Here is a 23,667-nt window from a genome sequence, read left to right as displayed (position 1 = left end):
AGAGAGAGAGAGAGAGAGTATGAGTATATGTATTCATGGTCAGCACTCAACTAGCTTTCTCTACTTACACACGCACAGACACACACACATGCACACACTCTACACACACACTACACACACATACCACACACACATGCACACACATACACACTACACACACACTATACACATACACACACACACACACACACTTCTGGGCAAGGCTTCCTTTTGTTTTAAAGCATGAGCCTCCCTTTTAAAGCACAGTGGGAAGGGTGGCCTGCAAGCTTTGCCATTCGCTTGGACACAGAATAAGACACCAGGGAGAAGAGAAGGCAGTAAGATGCCTTCTGTATTAAGAATCAGGGGCTGGAGAGATGAGTCAATGGTTAAGAGCACTGGCTGCTCCTCCAAAGGTTCTGAGTTCAGGTCCCATCATCTCCATGGTGGCTCACAACCATCTATAATGAGATCTGGTGCCCTCTTCTGACTTGCAGGCACACATGCAGGCAGAACACTGCATGTATAATAAATAAATAAATCTTGAAGAAGAAAAAAAAAGATTCAGACACTCTGGAGGCTAGAGACTGGAGAGATGGCTCAGCTGTTAAGAGCACTGGACCTGGGTTCAATTCCCAGCACCCACACAGTGGCTCACGGTCACCTGTAACTCCTGTTCCAGAGGATCTGATGCTCTTTTCTGACTTCCACAGGAACCAGGCACACAGGAGCAGGCATTCATAATAAATTCTGTAACCCCTAGTAGTAGATCCCTAGTCCTAGTGTTGCTGTGCTCCCTAAGAGGAAGTCTTGCTATCCAAAAAAAAATCTGTTGGCGTTTGTATCGTGAGGTCAGCACTTGGTGAGTTAGGATTCATCTCAGCGTCCTTTGTGTCTGCCGAGCCTCCGTCCTGAGCAGGGGGATACTTGCTAGCTCTAGTCAGTGTTGCTAGCTCTGAGCCGGCTTTCCCTGGACCTACCCCTCATTCCTACAGGATCCGAGAATGGAAGTGGATGAAGAACATCTTAAAACCTTTATGGGCTAGGACAGCCAATGATCTTATCTGAGCCAGAGATACAGGGAAAGACTGGTATCAAAATGTCGTTCTTGGTCACTCCAGGTTAATTAATTGGCAGGCATCAGCCAGACAGATGATGTGCATCGTGTCTGAAGAGCTGGCGTGGAACTGTTTGAGTTATGAGCATGAGCCAGTCTTCCCAGAGGAATCCCTGCGCCTTCCACCTAACGTGTCTATAGACCTATCGATCGGTGATTTGCCCTTAGCATGCATTGGCAACCAAGAAAAACTGAGTTTGGAGGAAATGTGGACATGAAAAAGAAAGGCCAATTGAAATGAAAATAAAATATTTGACTTAGAAGGTGAAAGGCTATTCAGGGAATAAAAGAGATGATAAATTTTTATTTTGTTTTTTTGACACAGGGTCTTATTGCATAGCCCAGACTGACCTTCAGACTTGTATGTAGCATAACCTGGCCTCTAACTCGTGGTCTTCCTGCCTCAGCCTCTGGGCTGAGAAGTGCTGGGAAGACAGGTGGCTGTCACCACACCCTGTCGGAGACTGTAAAAGCTTTCTCAGAGTGAAGGCATTTGCTTTGCAATGCCACACTCTGTGTGGCTCACAAGCACCTGTAGCTCCAGCCCCAGGATTCTGTCCCCTTTCCTGGCCTCTGAGAGCACCTGCACACATGTGCACATACATGCGTGCACACACACACACACACACACACACAAATAATAAAAATCTTTAAAAGCCACATGCCCAGTAATGCCATGGCTCAAATATAAAGCAATTTAAACTGGATAGGGAGTGAATGGGAGAGTATAAGGAAGATAAGGGCCTGGATAGAAGATGATTCTCTATACGTTAAAGTCACATATTCCTGAATTCAGCTTGGCCCCTGTGGAGGACACGCACTCCAGACCTGGGCCCTGCTGTGGAATCGTGTAGACATAACAACATGAACACTACTTACAGGCTTCAGTCTCTGCTGCCAAGCCACAGTCAGAGCTACAGTACAGCATAAAACACAGATGTCATCAGGTTGACTAGGCAGATGTAAACGGGTGATAGTTCTCTTAATATCCTAATCTCTTAACAGCTCTTTTAAATTAGTAAGCCAAGAGAGACTGCAGAACCCTATGAAACAAAAAAAAAATAGCTGTCCATTACTTACGACTGCAGAGGTCAGTAATAGAATACTGGCCTCAGTGGCCCCCATGCCAACAACCCCAGTTGTTCTCAGGATCATGTAAGAAAATTCAAAAGTAAAGAAGATGATTTAGTGACCGAAGGATTTGCCATGCAATCATGAGAAGGTGGATGGGATCCCAGAGCAAGCTGGCTGGAGAGACTAGCCATATCGGTGAGCTCCAGATTTGATTAAGACACGCTGCCTCAATGGATGAGATATAAGAGTCATCAAGGATAACTGTCCAGGTCAACCTGAAGCCCCCACATGTGAGCATCCCTACCTCCCCCCCCACACACACACATGAGTATCCCTGTACACATTTACAAATTTAACATTTACAAACTTAACATTGACAAAGGAAAAGGGAGTTCACACTAAATCAGAAACGACATGGGCTAGCATGTGTTTTGAGCAGCTGACCGCTGAGCCTGGCACAGCCGGTTTGGGACCCACAGCAGGAAAAGAGCAAAGAGTAGCGGTTTGTCCATGAGATGGGACGGATAGGAGGGAGCCATCAGCCCTTACCTGTGGTAAGGAATCCAGTGGGATAACACATTAATCTGGCAAATAAAGCCATCATATCAATATGCTTCCTAGAGACACAGAAATAATTGCCACGATAAAGATGAACAGACGTAGGTAACTGCTTCTCCCTTCCGAGAACGCAGCACGGGATGGATGTGGTGGAGCAGACAGGCTTACATTTTCAGTCATGTCATTCTCCGGCTGAAATTAAAAGAAAAGAAAAATATTGTTCTTAGATTGGAAGGATTGTCCAGGAGCCTGAGACTCTTTCTAGGGAAGCGGTTCTTGCTTTTTCTTCTTTGCTTGATTATGAAAATCAACAAAATCGAGTCAGTTTAATGATCTCCGCCATCCCTCCATGTGTCCTCCAGATGTTGGCTCTGCTCACGGTTCTGTTCAAAGGGAAGAACAATGCTCTGCTAGTGAGGGCCACTCCAGGAAGCAGAGCTGATTTTAACCAGAACTCAGGAACCGTCTCTGTCACCACAAGCTCAAATAATACATAAACCGTACACTCTTTCCTCCCCGTCTGCCTGTCCTCATCCTCCCAGGCCGGGCCATGTGGCTTGTCACCTAACCTGGGCCTCGCACCTGTGTCCCTGAGTAATCCTGCCACGGCTTTCCTCTTAGAGTCCCAGGACCCTGCAAGGTGGTGCCTCGATCCCCAGCACTCTCCAGGGTCGCCCACATACTGCATTCCAGCCATTCTCGAACCTACCAGGTTCTTCTTGCCCTGGGCCCTGCTGACCCCTCTTCTGTGAACATTCCACACTGATCATCATACAGGCCAGCCTGTGTGTTTGAGGTTTCAGCCTCAATGTTGCTACCTCAGATCAGAGAACCATCTCTCAGTTCCCCCAACTCAGCTGCCTGTTTGGCCTTTCCGTGAGCCCCGCCACGGTGGATTCTGACTGTCACTTATATGCTTCCCACACTAGAGTGGAGCCCGGCAAATGCAGATATCTGCCTTCCCACAATCGCTATGAATTCCCCAACACCTACCTCAAAACCTGGCCCAGTGTGTCCGTCGGAAGAGCCCTTGTAAAGGAACAAAGGCCTGTGTCATTCCGCAAAGCTGTTTGATGAAATGGGATATGCTGTGAGCCCCTCTGGAGATCCCTCCTTGGCCCGTGTGTGCACTTCTGAGTCTATTTTTTCAAAACACAAAGTAGACGGAATAGAGATGGCAAGAGAGAAGATGCTGGCTGTGTCATTCCATTCCTCTCTGGTGCTTTGTCACAGCAATGAAGAGGTGACCGACGCAGAAGGAGATCAACACTGGGGTTGGTGGAGCCCGACAGTTAGAGTGCTGGCCTAGAATGGACTGATACCCTGGGTTCACTCCCCAGTACAGTGTAAACCCAGTGTAGTGGGTACATGCCTAGAACCCCAGCCCTCGGAGGCAGAGGCAAGAGGAATAGCAGTTCAAGGGCCATCCTTAGCTACAGAGAAAGTTCAAGCCAGGCTGAGAAGATTCTGTCATTGGTCCTGTGTGGTAGTACCCACTTGTAATCCCAACACTCAGGCAGATTTTTGTGAGTTCAAAGCCATCCTAGTCTACATAGAGAGTTCCAGGCCAACCTGTTCTCCATAGAGTTCTGTGTCAGTCCAGGCTCCATAATGAGACCCTGTCTCAAAACAAAACAGCAATAGCAAAACCAAAAGCAACCTTCCTCCATTGGGGCATAGGAGAAGTAGGGCTGAAATTCCCGTGACTACCCTGTCTCTTACAACACCCCTTACGAAAGGCTATGGTGGGTTTTGTTAAAATAAAATACAAACAGAATTGAGATGTAGAAACCTACTCTCAGGTTAGGGCAATTAGACCCATTTTTAAAATACTAAATACCATGTCAGATGTGGTTGTTTGAATAATGACCCCCATAGGTTCATATCATTGAATGCTTAGCCATCAGGAAATAGCGTTACTTGAGAAGGATTGGGGCTCTGGTCTTGTTAGACTGGGTGTAGCCTTGTTAGAGGAGGTGAGGTCTTGCTGGAGGAAGGGCATCCCTGGGAGTGGGCTTTGAGGTCTCAAAAGCCCATGTCAGGCCCCGTTTTCTCTCTTTCTCTCTGCCCATGGATCAAGATATCTCTTTCACTCACTGTTCTAGCACCCTGAACGCCACCATGCTCCCTGCCACCATGATAATGAACTAAACTTCTGAACTATAAGCCAGCCCCCAGTTGAATACCTTAGCTATGGTGTCTCTTCACATCAGGAGAACAATGATTAAGACACCAGGTGTCATTTCATACACAAATTTCACATGGATGGGGCCTCTTGTACCTGGAGCTGTCACACCTGGAGGAGGAATGCCAGGCCATAAATGTCACTTATGGAAGGGTGCTGGCATATGAGGCAGACAGCCACTGTGAAGTCCCACTGCATACTGGAATACATCTTGCTTGTTTTCCCTTAAATAGAGCCTTCTTGATTAGTCCCCTTGGATGGGATTTGAAACACATTTACTCCCACCCAACCCAATCATCGTACTTTTCAAAGGCTTCATCCTGGGACTTGGTTGCCTTAGTAACCATATTTACAGTGTACAGTCCATTTACATAATTGCAGTTGAATTTAAAGCAAGTATCACCGTGTCTGAGAAACTGGCCCTTCTTGGATACTAACAAACACATTTAAGATTCATCCGTCCTGTAACTTGAGGAGGGAAGATTTTTCTCATATGGATATGATGGTAGAAATGGGTCCCTCAAGGCCTGAGCATCTGGGGCACACACTGAGTTTCCTCCCCCTGAGTTCCATGTCCCCATTGCTGCTTTAGCACCATGGGAAAAGCTCACACAGCTCTGACTCAAAGGGAGGTGCCATTAGAACCAGATTCATCTGTCTCCAAACCCAAGCCCAAAGGTGGTGAAGAATTCATTACCTAAATAGATATATCAGGAGTCAGTAAGCCATGGCCTGGGGTCGAGTGTAAGTCTGAGTGCCATGGGGGTGGGTGAGGGGGTAGCTCAAAGAGCTTACTGCAAGAGCTTGAGAAACACAGTTCAGACCCCGAGAACCCACATAAATTCTGGATGGGATTGGGAGCCCACCTGTACTTCCAGCCCTCAAAGGCGTAGGTAGGCAACCCTTGAACAAGCTGTCTGGGGAGACCAATCATTGTAGTCTAGGTTTATCAAGAGACCTTGCCTCAGAATAAATAGGTAAAAGAATGACCGAAGATTATTCCCAACACCAACCTCCGCACGTATGCCCACACACATGCATACACACATGAAAACAGAAAAAGGCTGTCAGCATACACCCATGCCCATCCCTTCCTGTGATGTCCACAGCCAGTTTACTGCACAATGCAACTATGAGTCATTATAAGAGAGACCACAATGGCCACAGGCTCAGAGATGTCCTATCTCATTCGCATCGGCCAAAAATTGCTAGCCCCATCTTTTTTTTTTTTTTTAAAAAAAAGTACGAATTCAGTGAGAAGTAAGAAAAAGGATTTCCTGAACGCAAGTGTAATCCGCAGAAGTATCCAGGGTGAAGTGCAGGGTGAGGAAGAAGCCAGCACAGAAACCTGGGCTATAGGGTGCTGGTCCTCAGCCATCAGAAGCCCTAGGCAGGAAGTGATTATCTCCTGAAAGAGGTGTTAGCTTCCTGCAACCAGGAGAAACGGAATCCTCTCTCATGGCTAGGAAAGCTGCCTCCAGGGAGCTGAGCAGGCGGGGCTGTGCAGCCCAGCAGGTAGAGGCTAGCGGGCAAGGGGAAGACTGCAGCCAAGCTGAGTTTGGCAGTCTCATCGACATACCGCACTTGGGTTTTCCCAGAAGACTTTGGGGACAGGTAAAAGTAACTGGAGAAGTTTCTCAGGGCCCAAGCTTACAGCTGTTAGAATTGTTCCCTGGGAAGAACATCTGGAGGGGGCCATTACCTTAAAGCCATCCTCTCTGTGCTTCACGCTAAGAAGTTTTCTTTATTCCTGGAAACTGTCCTCATCCAGCATGTTGAAGCCGCAGTGTGCCAACACTCCTGCCTTCCAGAGTCAATTCCGAGGAAACAAATTGGCCATTTTCCCAGAAGAGATTCATCCAGGTCCAGGCACAGGAATCAGATTTCAACCTCAGCATACACATGGGTAGACGTGTGTGTGTGCGCGTACACACACACACACACACACACACACACACACACACACACACACACAAAAAACCGCTCACTAATGTTGGGCACAGGTCTCTTGATTTAATTGTACATCCCATTTAATTTACCCTTAAAGCAGCTGCTTTCCCAGTTTACTAAGGGGCTCGACTCAGCTAGAGTTTTAAACTGTGCCTCCCACTCCTGTTCTTTAGTGTTTAGTGTTCCCGACTGCCTTAGGGTTTCTGTTGCTGTGAAGAGACACTATGACCATGGCAACTCTTATTAATTGTGGTGGCTTACAGTTCACAGGTTCAGTCCATTGTCACATGGGGAGTCATGGTGGAGTGTAGGCTGACATAGTGATGGAGCTGAGAATCCTACATCTTGACTCATAGGCATCAGGGAGTGGTCTGTCTCATTGGGCGTGGCTTAAGCAAAAATGAGACCTCAAAACCCGTGACAGGCTTCCTTCAACCAGACCACACCCACTCCAACAAGGTCATACCTCCTAATAGTGCCACTCCCTTTGGGGGCTATTTCCTTTCAAACCACCACACCCACTTAAGGAAGGCTATTAGATTGGTAATAGATTATTAAATCTATTGCTACACGGGAAGCCACTGAGGAATTTGGCTCCCATTAGGAGTTGAGGAATGTCTGTATGTTGAGTCATTTCTTTTTAAATTTACCTGTTGATAGGTTGTTTCCATATTGTCACTGTTGTAAACAGTGCTGTAATAAGCATGGGAGTATAATCAACTCTTCAACATACACATACATGTGAACATGCATACATCCATGTACCAACACACATACATGTTAATAAAAGACAGTAACCTTATCTTTAACTACTGTAAATAGACTAAATTCCTGCAAGTAAAAAGATATGAAATAATGGAATGTGTTAAACATATACAGATAGTCAAACTGTCTACCAGAATCTCACTTGTGACCAACAAGTGTACAGAAAGGTAGGAAAACATATGTTGAACATTGACCAGAAGAAAGGAAGTGTGGTTCACACATGTGAACTTAAAGTAGACTTTAAGGGCAAGAGCTGCCTCTGAGGGTGAAGATCTTTACATAGTAATAAAAGTAACAGAAACATTATCAACGTGTAAGCTCCCAACACCAGTAAATTATATGTGTAAAACAATTATTGGCAGCTCTGTAAGGAGACCTTGACAGGAATGCAGAACTCAATCCTGGTGCCTTACTTTCACTGATGGATAGAGACTACACACAGAAGAACACTGATTCTTAGGCACTGTTCTGTTGCTATAACAAGACACCATCAAGGCAACTTAGAAAAGAAAGCATTTAATTAGGGGCTTGCTTACAGTGTCATAGGATGAGTCCATTCCTCCATGGCAGAAAACATGGCAGTGGGCAAGCAGACATGGTGCTGGAGCAGCAGCTGAAAGCTTAAATCTGACCCTCAAGCACTAGGCAGAAAGAGATGGAGACAGGAACTGCTGTGGGCTTTTGAGACCTCAACACCCATCCTCAGTGGCACACCTCCTCCAACAAGGCCACAGGTCCTAATCCTTCCTAAACAGTCCACCAACTGGGAACCAAACATTCAGATGGCCTATGAGGACCATTCTAATTCAAACGATCACAGCAACAAGGAAGCAGGGGCTGAAGAGCACTGGAGACCAGCTCCACGGATGTGCACAGAGTGTTCTACCCAACGACAGAAGATCGCACACTCTTCTCCAGTGCACAAGGAATGTTCTCCAGGGAAGAATGCGCATGAAGATATAAATCGTCACAAATCATAAATCTTAACAAAGCTTGAACTCATACCAAATATGTTTTCTGATCACAATGGAATGAAACTAAATATCAATAGCAGAGAGGAAAATGAGGGAAATGGTGGATTTGTTCATGAATTTTCTATTTGGCAGGCCTCAGTCAAGCCACCTCATCTCTCTGCACAGAGTTCATGTCTGCTGGGTTCTGATCGGGGGCTCTGAGGTCCCTGAGAGTCCCACTCCCATGACAGCCTGATCACATGGGGACCTCTTTACAGAAAGCTGGGGTTTCCTTGGCTCAGAAAAGCTAAGTTCCAAGAACAAACAACTAGGAGAAAGCTCTGTTGCTTTTTATGGAGTTGGCTTGGAAAGTCACATGGTAACAACTTTCACAATCACCATAGACCCTGCTGGGTGGCAGGGAAGCAGCCATTAGCTTGTGCTTCTATGTGGGAAAAGCTGTTGATGTCATTGGAAGTAGCTTGGGAGATGTTCGGTGCAGATTCTTGAAAAGCACCTTCATCTACCCTGAAGCCGGTTCACACCTAGGGCTGTTTCGCCATCAGTGAGGAAATCTCAGGGTGCTCACTTGTTTACACCTTAAATATGCAAGATCTCCAAAAGGAGGAGCATGGGAGAGCTGGCTTAAGAGAGGTCAGAAGGACAGGACCCAAAACTTGACAGATGGATTGAGATCTCATTCTTTTCCCCAGTCCTTACCTCTTCCAATTGCCACCTCTGATCCTGTCTCTTCCTATCCCACCCCTTCCCATTCTTTCCCCTTCCCATCACCTCCTCTTCCCATCCCACCCCTTCCAATCCCACCCCTTCCCATCACCCATCCTCCAACCAACTCCCAAATCAACTTGGACCACCAATCAGCTCCCAAATCAAGACATGGAGACTTAATATTAGTTCTGAATGTTCAGCATTATGCTTGTCCCACTAGCTCTTACAACTTAATTTAACCTATTTTTCTTCATCTATGTTTTGCCTTGGGGCTTTTTACCTTTCTTTTATTCTGTATGCCCTACTTTTCCTGCTTCCTGTGTCTGATTGACTAGCAGTTGCCTGACTGGCTAGCCCTAGGCATCTCCCTCTCTTTCTCCCTTTTTCTCCCTTTTTCTCCCTTCTTCTCTTCTCTTCTCTTCTCTTCTCTTCTCTTCTCTTCTCTTCTCTTCTCTTCTCTTCTCTTCCCTTCCCTTCCCTTCCCTTCCCTTCCCTTCCCTTCCCTTCCCTTCCCTTCCCTCCCTTCCCTTCCCTTCCTCTCTCCTCTCCTCTCCTCTCCTCTCCTCCTCTCCTTTTCTCTCTCTGTCTTTCTCTCTTTCTCTCTCTCCCCTAAGATTTCCCCTCCTACTTATCTCTGCCCACCACCCCCACCTAGCTTATCCCTCTCCTGACAAGCTATTGGCCGTTTAGCTTTTTGTCAGATCAATCAGGTGCCTTTGGCAGGCAAAGCAGCCCATCTTTACATCATTACACAAATGCAGCCTAAACAAATGTAACACATCTTTACATCCTTGAAGTAATATTCCACAGTGTCTTCCCAACCACATTTCTTCCCAGTTACATCTTTAATCCCATCTCCTCCCATTACCGTAGGTCATTCCATGCTGTTTATAAAAGGCTCACTAATAAATAATAAATAAATAAAGTTCATTTTCAGTCACGGTGCAACTGAGGATGGTAGCGTTTATGAGGCAAAGCTGCGGTAGCATCCCTCTGTATCAGGAAAGTAGACTGGGAATCACAGCCTGTCTCAACACAAAGGAAGTCATCACACAACAACAAAGGTTCTAAACAACAAGCAAACTCCAAGTTGATAATGCATAGGCATCTGGTATTGGGGCATCCCATGCCTATCTCACTTTCCTGTGAAGTGAAAGATACATGATTAGAAATGGGTCTAGGCTTTGAGGACCAAATGTAAAAAATGGAGAAAAATGTAAAATTATCCATGTAAAGTCAGGTCAAAGGCTGACTCAGTAGGGCCATGCTCACGATGGTCCCTAAGTTCTATCAGCTTGTTGAATTTGCCTCCATTTTCCCTTTCCCTAAAGCACATGGGGCCTTCCTTTCTTCTCACCTTGGACACCTGCACAGCCCCCACACCCTCTTCCCCAGTTTCCTCCATGGTGGTGATGGTACATCAGAGAAAATGTTTATTAAAATCACTTTGGAATTTGGCTTTTTTTTTTCTTGCTTCTGTAGGGTCCAAAAGAACACAGGAAGTTGCTCTTTTCCCCAAGACTTCCATGATAATCAAGGAAGGGAATGTTGGCTAGGACACTTTATTCTTTTGGAAATGTGGCATGGGATCATGAATTTCCATGAGCAAAATTGCCCTGTCTGGTAGAGTCTAGACTCTCTGTTAGCCAATGGCTTGCTGAAGTCCACACTGGCATCCTGAGAAGCCATGTGGACCGACAGTCTGAGAAGAGAACAAGTCACCTCGAATTCTGCTTGGTGGGAGGGGAAGGAAACCTGCCAACTGAGCATGTCCTCGACAGAGGTTGAAGCTTGAGAAATTACAGCTAATGAAGGGCAGTTTCTGACTCCTACTGCAACAATAAAGCTGTTGGGGTTGTGAAACTTCTCCATTGTCGAGCAGCAAGGATGCTCTCAAAGACCAGAACATCAGAGAGATGGAGACCTCGAGGGACAAATGCTTACATCCTCCTATGCTTTAGGGAGAAGAAGTTGCAACCTCATCCAATGGCCAAACCCGCTGTGTGGCCAAACTCCACAGACAGGCCCACACTCACTCAGGTTCATCCCTCGATCTGTGGAACTCAAGCTAGCTTTGACACTGAACTTCAGGCCCCAGCACTGAGTGGGGCTTTGACTGTTGAGGCCCAGCCCTGATGAGAGAAGTGATGTTTTCTGCTTACCACTGGCTGCTAAAATATCCCTGTCCTCTTGCATCGTCAGCTCGGAGGCCTGATTGCCTTTTGACATTTCCTCTGGGACTAGTAATTCAACATGCAGAAAATGGTTCAAGGAAAGACTTTCTTCCTCCCAAAGAGGGAAGATGGAGAACCAAGAAGCCTGAAGTCTCAGGATGCTTTACATGAGGGTTGGTCACTGATATCTGAGCTCATCTGAAAGATTCCTAGACCAGCTCGGGCTGAAAGGCACCTGTCATGCGTGGCCATGGCTGGCTTTTCACGAGAGACCTGGGAATTCACATTGAGGTCCTAAGATTGGCACAGGAAGTGTTCTTACCAACTGAGCCATTTCGCTAGCCTTTCCTGCTTGCTTCTACAAGCACCCAGTAAGCTGAGAATTAGAGAACAGGGAACGGATGTGCTCATGGCCTTGGGCTTCCCTGGAGCCCTGAGAAAGTCCCCTCCACATGCCAAGGAGCTGGCTTCCTGGGGTTGTGAGGAGAGAGCCTGGGGGACTCAGAGGAAGAGACCAGCCTGGTTGAGAAGTAGACAGTTGGCCGTTATTCATTCATTTAGATTCTGTGCCAACCTTCCCGTTCTCTCTCCCGCAGACAGTTTTTGAAAGGAATTGCCGGTCTGAGGACTGCGCGGCCGACCTCCAGCTTCGGGGGAAACTACTGCTTTCCAGGTATGTCACCGTTCCCCTCACGATGCTGTTCCTTTCATGACGCTGTTCCAAGAAGCCTAGAAGTTCAGATTTCCCCAAGCAAAACAGGGTAAGCAGTATAGGATATTTTATGAGTTGGTTTTAGAATATATGTTAAAAACAAAATTTTAATAGCAGATACTACCAGAGGGATTATCTGGGGTTCAGTTTGCAATTTCACCCCAAATCAAAATGGACTGCTCCTGATAATTTTTGTTTATTTGTGTTTTGAGAGGGGACTTGACATTAATTACATTGCACCATGGGAAACCGCCAGCATTTGACCCCTGGGCTTGGTCCCATGTGACTTAAGATAGTATTATGTGAGAATTTCTCTCATCTCTTCCCCTGACGTTTAACAGTGGTGTCTGTTTTAGCAGTGGAACAGTCTCTGAAGCAGGACGGGTGAAGGAAGGGGGCAGCAGGCCCGGCAGAGCAAGCGGTCTCTTTTATTATTTCAGGGCTTCCTCCCATAGTCCGCCAATCCCCCACGGCTAGAGATGAACCACACCAAAGCCTTCTGTTTCCCCTTTGCCAGCCTTTCATTGTAGGCTTTAGAATGTGGTGCTTGTCTTGAGTCAGCCACATGTCAGACAATGGTTTCCTTTTGTAGCACGCCTTCTGAAAGATTATATTAGCTTTGGAGCCAGGAACCCCCTCCACAAGACGTATAGCCGCTTCTCAAAGCAATTGTCGGCATTCACGGAACTGTGGAAAATGTTTCCTAGGGCGCTTGCCCTGCCTGAACCAGTGATGACACGCACCCCTGGGACCTTTTTGTCCTTTTGCATGTTTGTTTTAGATAAAGTCTTCCGTAGCCCAGGCTGGCCTCTGCACCTCACCTGCCTCAGCCTCTAGACTGCTGGGATTGCAGATATGTCCCACCATGCCTGGCTGCAGTGCTATGTCATTGTCGCGTTTCTGTGTGTGTGTAGGTGTAGGGAGGTGCATTTATATGTGTGCCTGTGGATCCAGAAGTCAATGTTACATGTATCATTTTCAGGAACTGTACCACATGTTTTCTGGGGCGGGCTTTTCTCACTATGACCTTGGGAACCTAGAACGATCGACTGACTAGTCTAGACAGGTTGGCCAGGTGAGCCCCTGTGGTCACCTGTCTCTCTCCTCCACAGTGTTAGAATTACTAGCATGACCACCAAGCCTGGCTTTTCCTATGGGCTCTGGAAACAAACTGATGGTTTTCGTACCCGCATGACGAGCACTTCGACCACTGTGCCTTGGTCCCCACACTTTAATTTTGGGTGTTTAATAATATTTTATTCATCAAAGGAAAAACCACACTAAGATTCCATTTCTTTAGTTGGAGCATGCCAGGCCCCCGACCCAGTGCACACACATGAACACTTCTCCCAGCGTCTCAGATGCTAATTGCCTCTGGTTTTACTCAGGAAGGAGTGGTGGCTTCAAGTAGCACATGCTTTCCTAAGCTTAGGAAATTGCTTTAGACTCAGAGAGTGGATAATGGGGCTGTTTAACAGAGAGAAGAGCCTCCCGGGGTAGTTAGAGACATCAATTTTAAAGAAGGTTCATAAATTATCAGCTCATTCATTTTAATTTTAGGTATGTCTTCCAAAAAAGCATTTTAGGGAAAATACATGAGTTTCTTTTCATGTTGAGCTAGACTGTAAATGCTGAGGTTTACTTTGGATCGTAGAAGTCCGCATGTGGTAGGAAAATATCCACTTGATCCGTGGCTAAGCGTTGCTAGGAAAGTCCTGGCACTCTCTCTAGCCATTTGTGAATTGTGCTTTCTGTGTAGCAAGATGGAAAACTCAAAGATCGTGGTCAGGAAGGCACTTTGGCATAAGTTGCTTCCATTGCTGGCCTTTCAGGAGTGTTGTTGAAGCATGACAAGAAAAACCCGACGTGTGATAGTAGTACCTGTGACATCTTACCGATATGGTCACCTAAGGAAAACCCATGCAATGACAACACCAGTGCAAATCCCAATGTGAATGGAAGCAATCAAACAAGGCCCCACCCCAGGGTGAAGAGCTGTAGGCGATAAATGGCTGCCAAGAGAGGGAGACTCAAGTTTTCTCCAGGTTTGAACCCCCTAGTAGGTTTTCTAGTCCAAGTGGTTAGCACTGAACACATACACATAGAAGTAACACGAACACTGAATGGATTCAGAGGGTTGTATTTCTCTTCTCCCCTCTTCAGGTGCATTTATTCGCACACGTGTGCACGCACATGTGTGTGTGTGTGTGTGTGTGTGCGCGCGCGCGCGCGCGCGCGTGCGTGGCGGGGTAGGGGGAGATCAGTGGCACAAAGTGCCAATCATTCCCTCTTACGCACGTGCAGGTCACCTGAAGGTTGCTTGCATTTAGCTATACCTTGGCAGATGCTTTCATATTTGTGAGTTTGAGGAGGGGGAGATTCTAGGCCTGGCTGCCCCAGCTTAATTCTCTTCTTTCACTGTCCCTCTGGGACCAGTGGTCTAGGGTGGGCATCGTCTTTCTCAAAGAATGTCAGACTTGTTTGAGGGCCAGTGCCAAGAAGCAACAGCTCTTCAGGCCTGGGCTACGAACTGGGACACTGCTACGTCTGCCTTGTTCCCTTTGCTGCTGCATGTCCCATGACCAAACTCAAAGTCTCTGCCTCTTTAGTGAGTGAATTTTCAAAATTTATGGGAAATGAACATAGAGAGGGGCAAAGGATAGTGAGCCATGACATGATCTACTGTGGTCCATAACACTTTCAGGGTGACTTTGGCCTTTCTTGTACTTTCATTACCTTAGAGACAGAGGCATAAGCCCTGGCACCTGGGAGAGGTTTCTGCAACTCTGAGCAGTGTCCTTAGACCTCTGTGCCCATCCTTAGGAATGAGGGGTTTTCCTATAGGACTTACAGTCTCTTCCCACGGCCAGATCTTTCGTGAAAGACACCTTTGTGATACTCTTAAAGCCCCTGGTTTCCCACAGGAGGTCTCAGGGAAACAACCATCCATGGCCTGATGAGTAGATACAGGAAACCAAACCACAGACTTGGGAGCCAGCATGCAAGGGAAGACACAGCCAGAAAACGGTGCTGGAAACGAGGCTCTAGACAGGGTCCGGTCTGTTCAGTGCCTTGAGGCAGAGGAATCTTTCTTAGTTATTGACTAACCTGTGATCCGTTATTGCCTGGGGTGCAGCACACACTCATTTCTTGCTTGAGCAGGTACTGTGAACAGTTGTAGAGATGAGTGGCAGATGGTCCTGCTCTCCTGGTCTGTGTAGTCTGGGCAGGAGCCACCCAAGAGACTGGCTGGTGGTGGTGGTGTGGGAAGAGGGGGTGGGCTGGTGGGGATGGTGTGGGAAGGGGGGGATGGGCTGGTGGTGATGGTGGGGGAAGAGCGACTCTTACAGGAAGCATCTCCAGGAGCCTCGTATCAAGGAAAGCGTGGAGAACTGAGGCACTCTGGGTAGAGGGAAGTATGAGAGAAATCTGGGCTCCTGTGAAGACTATGGGCATCTAGGTTTGTGGAAATGCTTGGGAGACCTAAGATGAAGCAGAAGGAAACAGAGGAATTGGATTACAGCACACTCTTTAGTTGGGGCTTCATTTTGAAGACAGGAGGATAGGAGAGCCCCAGAGGAGGAGACTAAACCTAACAGCGATGCAGCAAGCCATGCTTAGGTGCCCAGGACACAGGATATCGGGGTGGTGAGGGTCATTTGGTCCCCTGCATCAAAAATAGCATGTGACACGGAAGCTTTGGGCCTGGCACTCTTCCCATCATCTCAACTCCCTCTTGCCTGGAAAAGGTCTGAGGCATGGGTACCAGCTGTCTCAGGAACAGCAGCATCCATGGCAAGTTAGCCTTCGGGGCTGCCAAGATCATCCCCACTACGGTGCTCCCAGAAAATTTCACCAGGGTACCTTGGCTAGAACTTGGGCCTTGCGTTCATCTTTAGAACCGAGCTGTGGTGGGTTCTGTGCTCTCACCATGAAGCTGAAACACAAGAATATGGGAAGGATGCCTGTGATGGCTGGGCAGACTGAGTGGCAGATGGAGGAGAGGGATGGGCTAGAGACATGATCGCTGATAACAGTGTTGACTGATCTTAGAGACCAAGTTCAGTTACCAGCTCACAGCTGATTATAACTCCAGCTCCTTGGCACCAGACGTCTCCTTCTTGCTCTTTGGGTGCTTCCATTTGTGTATAACCCCCCAACACACACATGTGATTGTAAGTTTTTTAAAAGAAAGTAGATGGGAAATGTTGGGGAGTGAGTGGGTCGCCCAGAACAGTCAGGATCATGGGTGTAGTTGGTGTTTCCTCCTGTTTCATCTCTCAAGACAGGCAGGGCTCAACCAGGCCATTGGATATTATTTTTCTCTGCGGAGAACTTGTGTTTCTGCAGGGTTTTTTTTTTTTTGTCGCTTAGACATTCAACTCTTGAATTTAAACTCCCAGAGCTTTAACACGTTTGAGCCCGGTGCTGTGACATGCCATTCACAAATACCTGGGAACAGGGATGAAATTGCTCAGGCAGTCTCCATGAAACAGTGCTGCCAGTTCCGTTCATAGACAGTCCGTCCGTCTGTCAGGGTATGCATAGTGTCTACAAAAGCATCAGATATGATTGCAAGAAGAGAACAGAAAGGAAGATAGGCTGTGGCAGTTGCGTTGAAAACTTTGGTTTTGATGCACCCCACCGGGATAGTGGAATACGTCAAGGCTTCCTTAACAGCTGACCCCAATTAAAAATTAAGGGCTTTGAAGAGACTGGAATGTTTGCAACATCCAAACCATTCGCAGCCACATAGTTATACTCTGGTTGTAACCATGGTGACATTGCTTTCATGGGGATTGAGAGAGTGTGTTTTCCTGAACTGTTGGCTAGTTGGAAGGTGGCTAAACCCACCCATGAAGGACCAGCTTGTAGAGAGGACTGCCCCACCTCAAGATCACCCACAGTTGGGAACACATTGTTCTCCTTCTCAACAGTGGTCAGGATCATCAGCTACACAGCTGAGAACAGAAGTGACATGTTTTTCTTTATTGAGCATCTCCTATGCACTAGGTAGCCTATGAAATTCTCCTTGTGAGGCTGCAGAGATGGCTCCACATGGAGGCTCCAGTCCTATGGGATCCAACACCCTCTTGTGGTCTCCTTGGGCACCAGCCATGCATTGGTTATTCACACAGGTACATAGGCATAACACCATACCCATAAATTAAAAAGTAAGAAAGTTCTGTGTGCACACGAGCTCTGTGGTATCTAGCCAGCTGTGCCACTTGGATAGGGCATCAGCTCCCATGTGACTTTGTCTCCTTATCTTGAAAATGGGAAATAACTGCAGCACCAGAAAAGGTTATTTTTAGTATTTAATAAATTCATATATATTTCACTGATTCCAAAAGTGCCTGGTTGACCAGGTGTAGAGGTGCATGCCCTTTAATCCCACTACTCAGAAGGCAAAGGCAGGTAGATCTCTGAGTTTGAGATGAGCCTGGCCTACAGAATGAGTTTTGGGATGGTCAGGGCTACAGAGAGATACCCTGTCTCAAAAAAAAAAAAAAAATAGTGCCTGATGGGTGGTGAGCACTCGGAGGTGATTTCGGGCCACCTCAGCTTCAGAACACCGTTGGGAGGTGAATATGACTCTGTTGTCCTGAAGAAGTGCTGAGGCTCAGGAAGGAGCCTTGCTTGAGAGCTCATGCTATGGGGAAAGCCAAAGCTGCCTGACCAGGGGTCTGGAAGTCATTTACCTAAGGTCAAGGCAAAACCTGAATGGCAGAGGCAAGGAAAATGCTTGGTGGTGGCTCCCAGGTCTGGTGTTCTGTCGTTTAGACGAATGCCCTTTGTCTTTATGGCCATTGCATCGTGGTGAAAATGACTTGGAAATTCCTCTTGAATTTTGTTTGTTTCTCCGTGGGTGTTGCTGTTGTTGTTGTTGAGCTGGGGATAGGAAGGAGTGTGCCACCCAAAGAACTGACCCCATTCTTTGTCAGACTCCAAGCCCTGAGGCTGCCTTCCATGTACATGCACTGCAGAATCCACCCCAATGGAGAAGTCCATGGGCAGCCCTTCCGCTGTTGAGATTATGATGGGATTGTTCCACCTTCTACTCCCTGGATGGCAGAGAACAGGGACCCTTAGAAGGACACTGAGGGAGGACCGAGGCAGTAACCATAGCAGCCACAGGAGGGGTTGATTGCATGCACACACTGAGCTTCCCCACCCCCAACTCCATCCATGCTTACCTAAAAAGTTTCTATTTGGGTTTTTTAGCTTTCAAAGACAGTCATGGGAGGTTTCTGTGTCAGCGTCTCTCCAGCAGGATTGTGATGACAGAATCGTTGTCCTAATAACTGGACCCCAAGCGAGGGACTTACCAAGAGAACAATGCCACTATAATCCTCACATCTTCCCATCTTAGCACTTTGTTAAGATTTTTTTTCCAATTATTATATTTCTTGTCACTAAATACTATACTTACCACAGCAGGGCAGACTTGTAGTTGTGAGAGAAAAAAAAAAAAACAATTTATGAAGAGCAGCAGGCGTGGACTGGGACTGATGGAGCATGTGATCAAACCGGACTCTCTGAATGTGGCTGACAATGAGGGCAGACTGAGAAGCCAAGGACAATAGCACTGGTTGGGGAAAGGGGGGCTTGTTAATGCAGGGGTTGTAGGATTGTAGTGAAGTTGCTGTTAATGCAGGGGCGGGAGGATCAGGTGAAGCTGCTGTTAATGCAGGGGAGCAAGGATTCTGGTAAAGCTGTTGTTAATGCAGGGGTGGGAGGATCCTGGTGAAGCTGCTGGTGATGCAGGGGTGGGACTGAGGTGAAGAAGGTCATATCTAGCTGCTGATTTTATTTTTATATGCCTTTTAAAAAATCCCTTGTCATCTTTCTTCCTGGCATCAAAGGCTGGGCATGCCCTCCCCACCTCCTTCCCCTCCATCACAGCTCCTCTTCCCCATCCTGAAACAAACCCCCACCATCATTGTCCCATGGAGCAGGAGCTGCCTCAACCTGTGTGCCATGCCCTGTTGGTGATCTGCGTCTGTGAGCTGAGACAGGAAGATGGTCACATCTTGATTGTCATTAGCTTCAAAGAGAACATTAACATTCTATCCAAATGTGGGCAGCAAGCCACAGTGACAAGCTCAGGTCTTGTGACTTTGTCACACACAGAAATGACAGATGCTTTTAGATGATACGGTAGATACTTTGAAATGTCCCTGCCTCAGAGTTGTGGCAAATTTCAAATCCTTTTCTACAACTCATCATTAATTTATTATTTATTTTAGGAAGCATATGTTGCTAGATCACACGTTTGGTCAACACAATAATCTATTTTTGCATGCTTGATTTCTTCATTATCCCACTTTCCAGTCCATGCATCATTTGAGAAAGGGTCCCTTGGCGTCACTGCACGGCCAGTGGGATGTACCAGCACTAAACCAGGTTAGAAACATATTCTAGAAGTTTCCCCTGCACGTGGGTAAAGACTGGGTATGAGAGAAGCATGTTCCAGAGGAAACCACAATGTCGTAATATCTAGAAGTGGGTCTTCTTTTGAAGGCCAGATCATTTCTTTAGAACCATATAGCCAAACTTAAAAGCCACAGTTCTTGTGGCTCCCTGCAGCACCTGTGGTGACACCTACAGACAACCCCTGTTCTCTGCTCCCTAAGGACACAGGGAGTTCCCCTGAGTGGCTGTGAGCTTAAGAAAGCACAGGCTCAAAGAGGAGGGCCTTGCTGTGGTGGCATGTAGGTGGCCACACTGTGGACATGTGCTGGGCCTGCCCCATGGCTGCAACTGAATAGCGTGTACCTATTTACACCTGTGGGGTAGGGTGGGGGGCTCACAGACCCAGAGATGGGGTGGGGCAGTAGGGGGAACTTGGGGCTCCTGCTTCCCTGTGGCTGTCTCACTTCACAGCAGGAGGTATGTACGATTAGGAAAACTTGCCATTTCGGGGTTTTTCTGTTTTGTTTTGTTTTCTAACCTGTTGCCATTTGATGTCACCCACTGGGAAATGTGCCCTAAAAGAGTACTTCGCTCATCAGGCTGGCAGGCTTACCCAAACAGCACAGGCGTGTGGGACACCGTGTAGGGTGGCAGTGGGCCTCTCTCTGGCAGGGCCAAGGCAGGCATTCCTCCACAGCCCCCTGCCTCTCACATGACATCAGACCTCCAAACAGCCCACAGACCTGGGAACTCCTCTGCCCCCCTCCCCCCACCGAAGGATTTTAGTCCTTAATCTAGTAGTTACAGAGAATGAACCTGATTCATTCCAGATGTCCCAAGACTTCATGGCAAAGGCTGATGAGGCTCTGAATTCCTCTGCTATCTGGGAAGCAGCCTTTCTCTCAACATTTACACCGATGGGACAGGAAGCTCTTGAGCCACCAAGAGGGACCAGGAGACAGGGTGGGGGTGGAGCATCGGGCTGGCTGAGTTTCCTCATTAGGAGAAACAAGGTTGTTGGTGCACGTGCTGGCCCTGCCATTAAAGGGATTACTGAATGGGCTGGTTCTGCAGCCAGAGTCCCCAGGGATATGAGCACAGTCACTTTAAATAATATGGACTGACTATGCTTCTCCAAACCTTGCCAGGGAGCTGCTGTTTTCATTTGTTTCTCTTCAGTAAAGTGTTTTACCCTGACTCTACGAACTAACACTGACCCCGGTGGGTGCAGTTAAGGAACGTGAAAAGTATTTCTACCTTTGTATAAATGGATTTTCAGCCCAGATACTCAGTCCTAGGAACCATCTCTCTGACCCACTGCAGGAATGGGGGAGTGCCTTGCAGAGTCTTCCATCTCTGACTGGAGCTAAGTGCCCTGTGGGCCTGTTCCGTGAGACTAGGAAGGATCCATAGAGCATGGCCAGATGCAAAGAGAACGTTGGCAGTTACATGTGCATATTCTATTTAATGGCTTGGGTGTACACACTGTTGAGGATATAAAACGCATACATGTGAAAGTTGTAATCATCCTCAATTCTCCTCAGGGAATATGTCCCAAGACTAGTAGAGAATGCCTGAAACCATAGCAAAACTTAAATCTTAGAAACTGTATTAGTTGGGGTTCTCTAGAGAAGCAGAATTGATAAAATGAATATATGTATTCATATACGTGGGATTTATTAGAGTGGCTTATAGGTTATGGTTCAATTATTCCAACAAAGGCTATCTCCTAATGGGAAAATGCAAGAATCCAATAGTTGTTCAGTACACAGGTCTAGATTCTCAACTGGTCTTCTGTGTGTACTGGACTCAGAAAAAAGTGGCTCATAGCAGAAAAGGAATGAGCTTGTCAGCCAGGGTGAGGGCAAGCGGACAGAGAGCAAAGGCTTCTGCCTTCCGTGTCCTTAAAACTGACAGCAGAAGGTGTGACCCTGACTTAAGGTGAATCTTTGCACCTCAGATCATCTGGATTTAGGCAGGATCTTCCCACTTCAAATCATTCAGTCAAGAAGAAAACCCCCGGGCTGGAGAGATGGCTCAGAGGTTAAGAGCATTGCCTGCTCTTCCAAAGGTCCTGAGTTCAATTCCCAGCAACCACATGGTGGCTCACAACCATCTGTAATGGGGGTCTGATGCCCTTTTCTGGCCTTCAGGCATACACACAGACAGAATATTGTATACATAATAAATAAATAAATATATATATAAAAAATAAGAAGAAAACCCCTCACAGGCATACCCAGCTGTGTCGATTTTAGTTAGTTCCGGATGGAGTCAAGTTGACGACCAAGAATAGCCATCACATAAACCACATTTTCTCTCTATATTTACAAATAAGACAAAGTAAAATTACTAACAGTAGAGTAATAATAGTAATATGCCATAATAAAATGACTGTTATTATAGAATTAGTATTGATATTCTCTTTGAGCCCATTAAGTAAAACATGAAAACAGAGACTTGGCCACATGCACTTTGACACTGAAGTCCCACACCCAACCACCCATGTCCTGGCTTAGGAGGTGGAGCCTTGCACCAGGGACAGGCTTTAGGGCTTACAGCCTATCCTACTTCCAAATGTTGCTTTCTCCGCTTCCAGTGTGCAGTTGCAATGGTGATGAACCATTTCCTCTTCCTGTCGCCATGCCTTCCCTGATGGTATGGACTTTTTTCTGGAGCCAGTGTGCAAGTTGCTTTGGCCGGGGCATTTTGTCACAGCAGCCTAGAGTAACTAATACAAGCCACATTCTCTTCCCAGCATTAGGGGGATAGTTGCTTGTTGTTCCTAGTCTCCATGCTGCCCCCTTATGATTGTTCCTAGCTCCTGGGCGTGTTCTTGTCTTTTGTTGTTTGTCTTTTACTTTTGAGAATGGGTATCATGCATTTCACTGGCTTCACTCTTGTTAGTTAGCTGAGGATGACCTTCAACTAATGATCCTCCTGCCTCCGCCTGTAAGTGCTGGCCTTTGATGTGGGAGTGATTTCTTATTAATAAAGAAACTGCCTAAGCCCCTTGATAGGCCAACCCTTAGGTGGGTGGAGTAAACAGAACAGAATGCTGGGAAAAAAGAAGCTGAATCAGGAGTCGCCATGATTCTCCCGCTCCAGACAGACGCAGGTTAAGATCCTCCCTGGCAAGCCAGCTCGTGGGCTACATAGAATATTAGAAATGGATTAAAACAATATGTAAGAGCTAGCCAATAAGAAGCTGGAACTAGCCGGGCCAGGCATTGTTTAATAGAATACAGTTTCCGTGTAATTATTTCGGGCATAAGCTAGCCATGCGGGCGGCCGGGGTGCGGGACGCAGCCCTGCCGCTCCTATTTCAACAGGCCTTACTGGTGTGTACCACCATGCCTGGCGCTGCTTTCTGACTGAATTCTATCCAGTGAACTGACTGGCATAGGCTGTTTTCCTGTGTGGACTTGTGAGAAGTAGAGATTTGAATCCCGGTCCCCATGGGGATGAGGTTGAATAGTACTGCCATTGGCGTTCAAGTTAGTTAATGGGCCACTTACCGTATTTAATCCCCATTGGTTCTGACAATCCTGTTAGTGCTGAAAGTTCCTGAGTCTCTTTAGTTCATCCTCTAAGACATGTTAATAAATACGGATGCATTTTCCTCCCTCTGTTCCGGAGATAGCTTTACTGTTTACCTCCCATGACTTGGTCTTGGTCTTCATAACACTCGTGACTCTAGCTGATGAGGTCAGTTTTTCTGGTATCTCACTCCTGCCAGCTGATGCTGCCAGCTTTTAACTCTTGATGTATAGAAATGTCACAGATCTGAGAGTGGACGTTTTTATCATTGGTTGCAGCTCAGTAATTTTTTTGTCAAGAGCAGTTGCCAGTGTGGCAGAGAAGAAGTCCGGAATTGGCTTAGAATAGAAATGCATCCATAGAAATCCAGGGAGCTGTGGAACAATGCTGGTATACACATGTAGACTTGACCATGAGAGTTCTTGGCCTGTAAACAGCTGCTGGGGGTGACCTCCTTAGCTGCGTTCTAGAACTGAATGCTGTCTGTGTCTTGGGGTGTCCACAGCTACCTTCTA

General features: G+C 46.9%; 1 protein-coding gene across 1 annotated transcript in view; it reads left to right on the top strand.

Moving 5' to 3' along the window:
- The window catches only part of Itga9 (integrin subunit alpha 9), a 299,993-nt gene that overhangs the window by 162,129 nt on the left and 114,197 nt on the right, over positions 1-23,667 (top strand). Inside the window, exon 17 of the mRNA XM_050141583.1 lies at positions 12,081-12,157. Within this exon, the coding sequence (XP_049997540.1) occupies positions 12,081-12,157 (77 nt within the window). The remainder of the gene's footprint in view (positions 1-12,080; positions 12,158-23,667) is intronic.

The sequence above is a fragment of the Alexandromys fortis genome, unplaced genomic scaffold, assembly GCF_014885135.2.
Source record: "Alexandromys fortis isolate MF-2015 unplaced genomic scaffold, M_Fortis_MF-2015_v1.1 scaffold_44, whole genome shotgun sequence".
Classification (NCBI taxonomy): Eukaryota; Metazoa; Chordata; class Mammalia; order Rodentia; family Cricetidae; genus Alexandromys; species Alexandromys fortis.
Note: the sequence above shows the minus strand (reverse complement) of the source record. Positions and strands in the feature narration are given on the sequence as shown.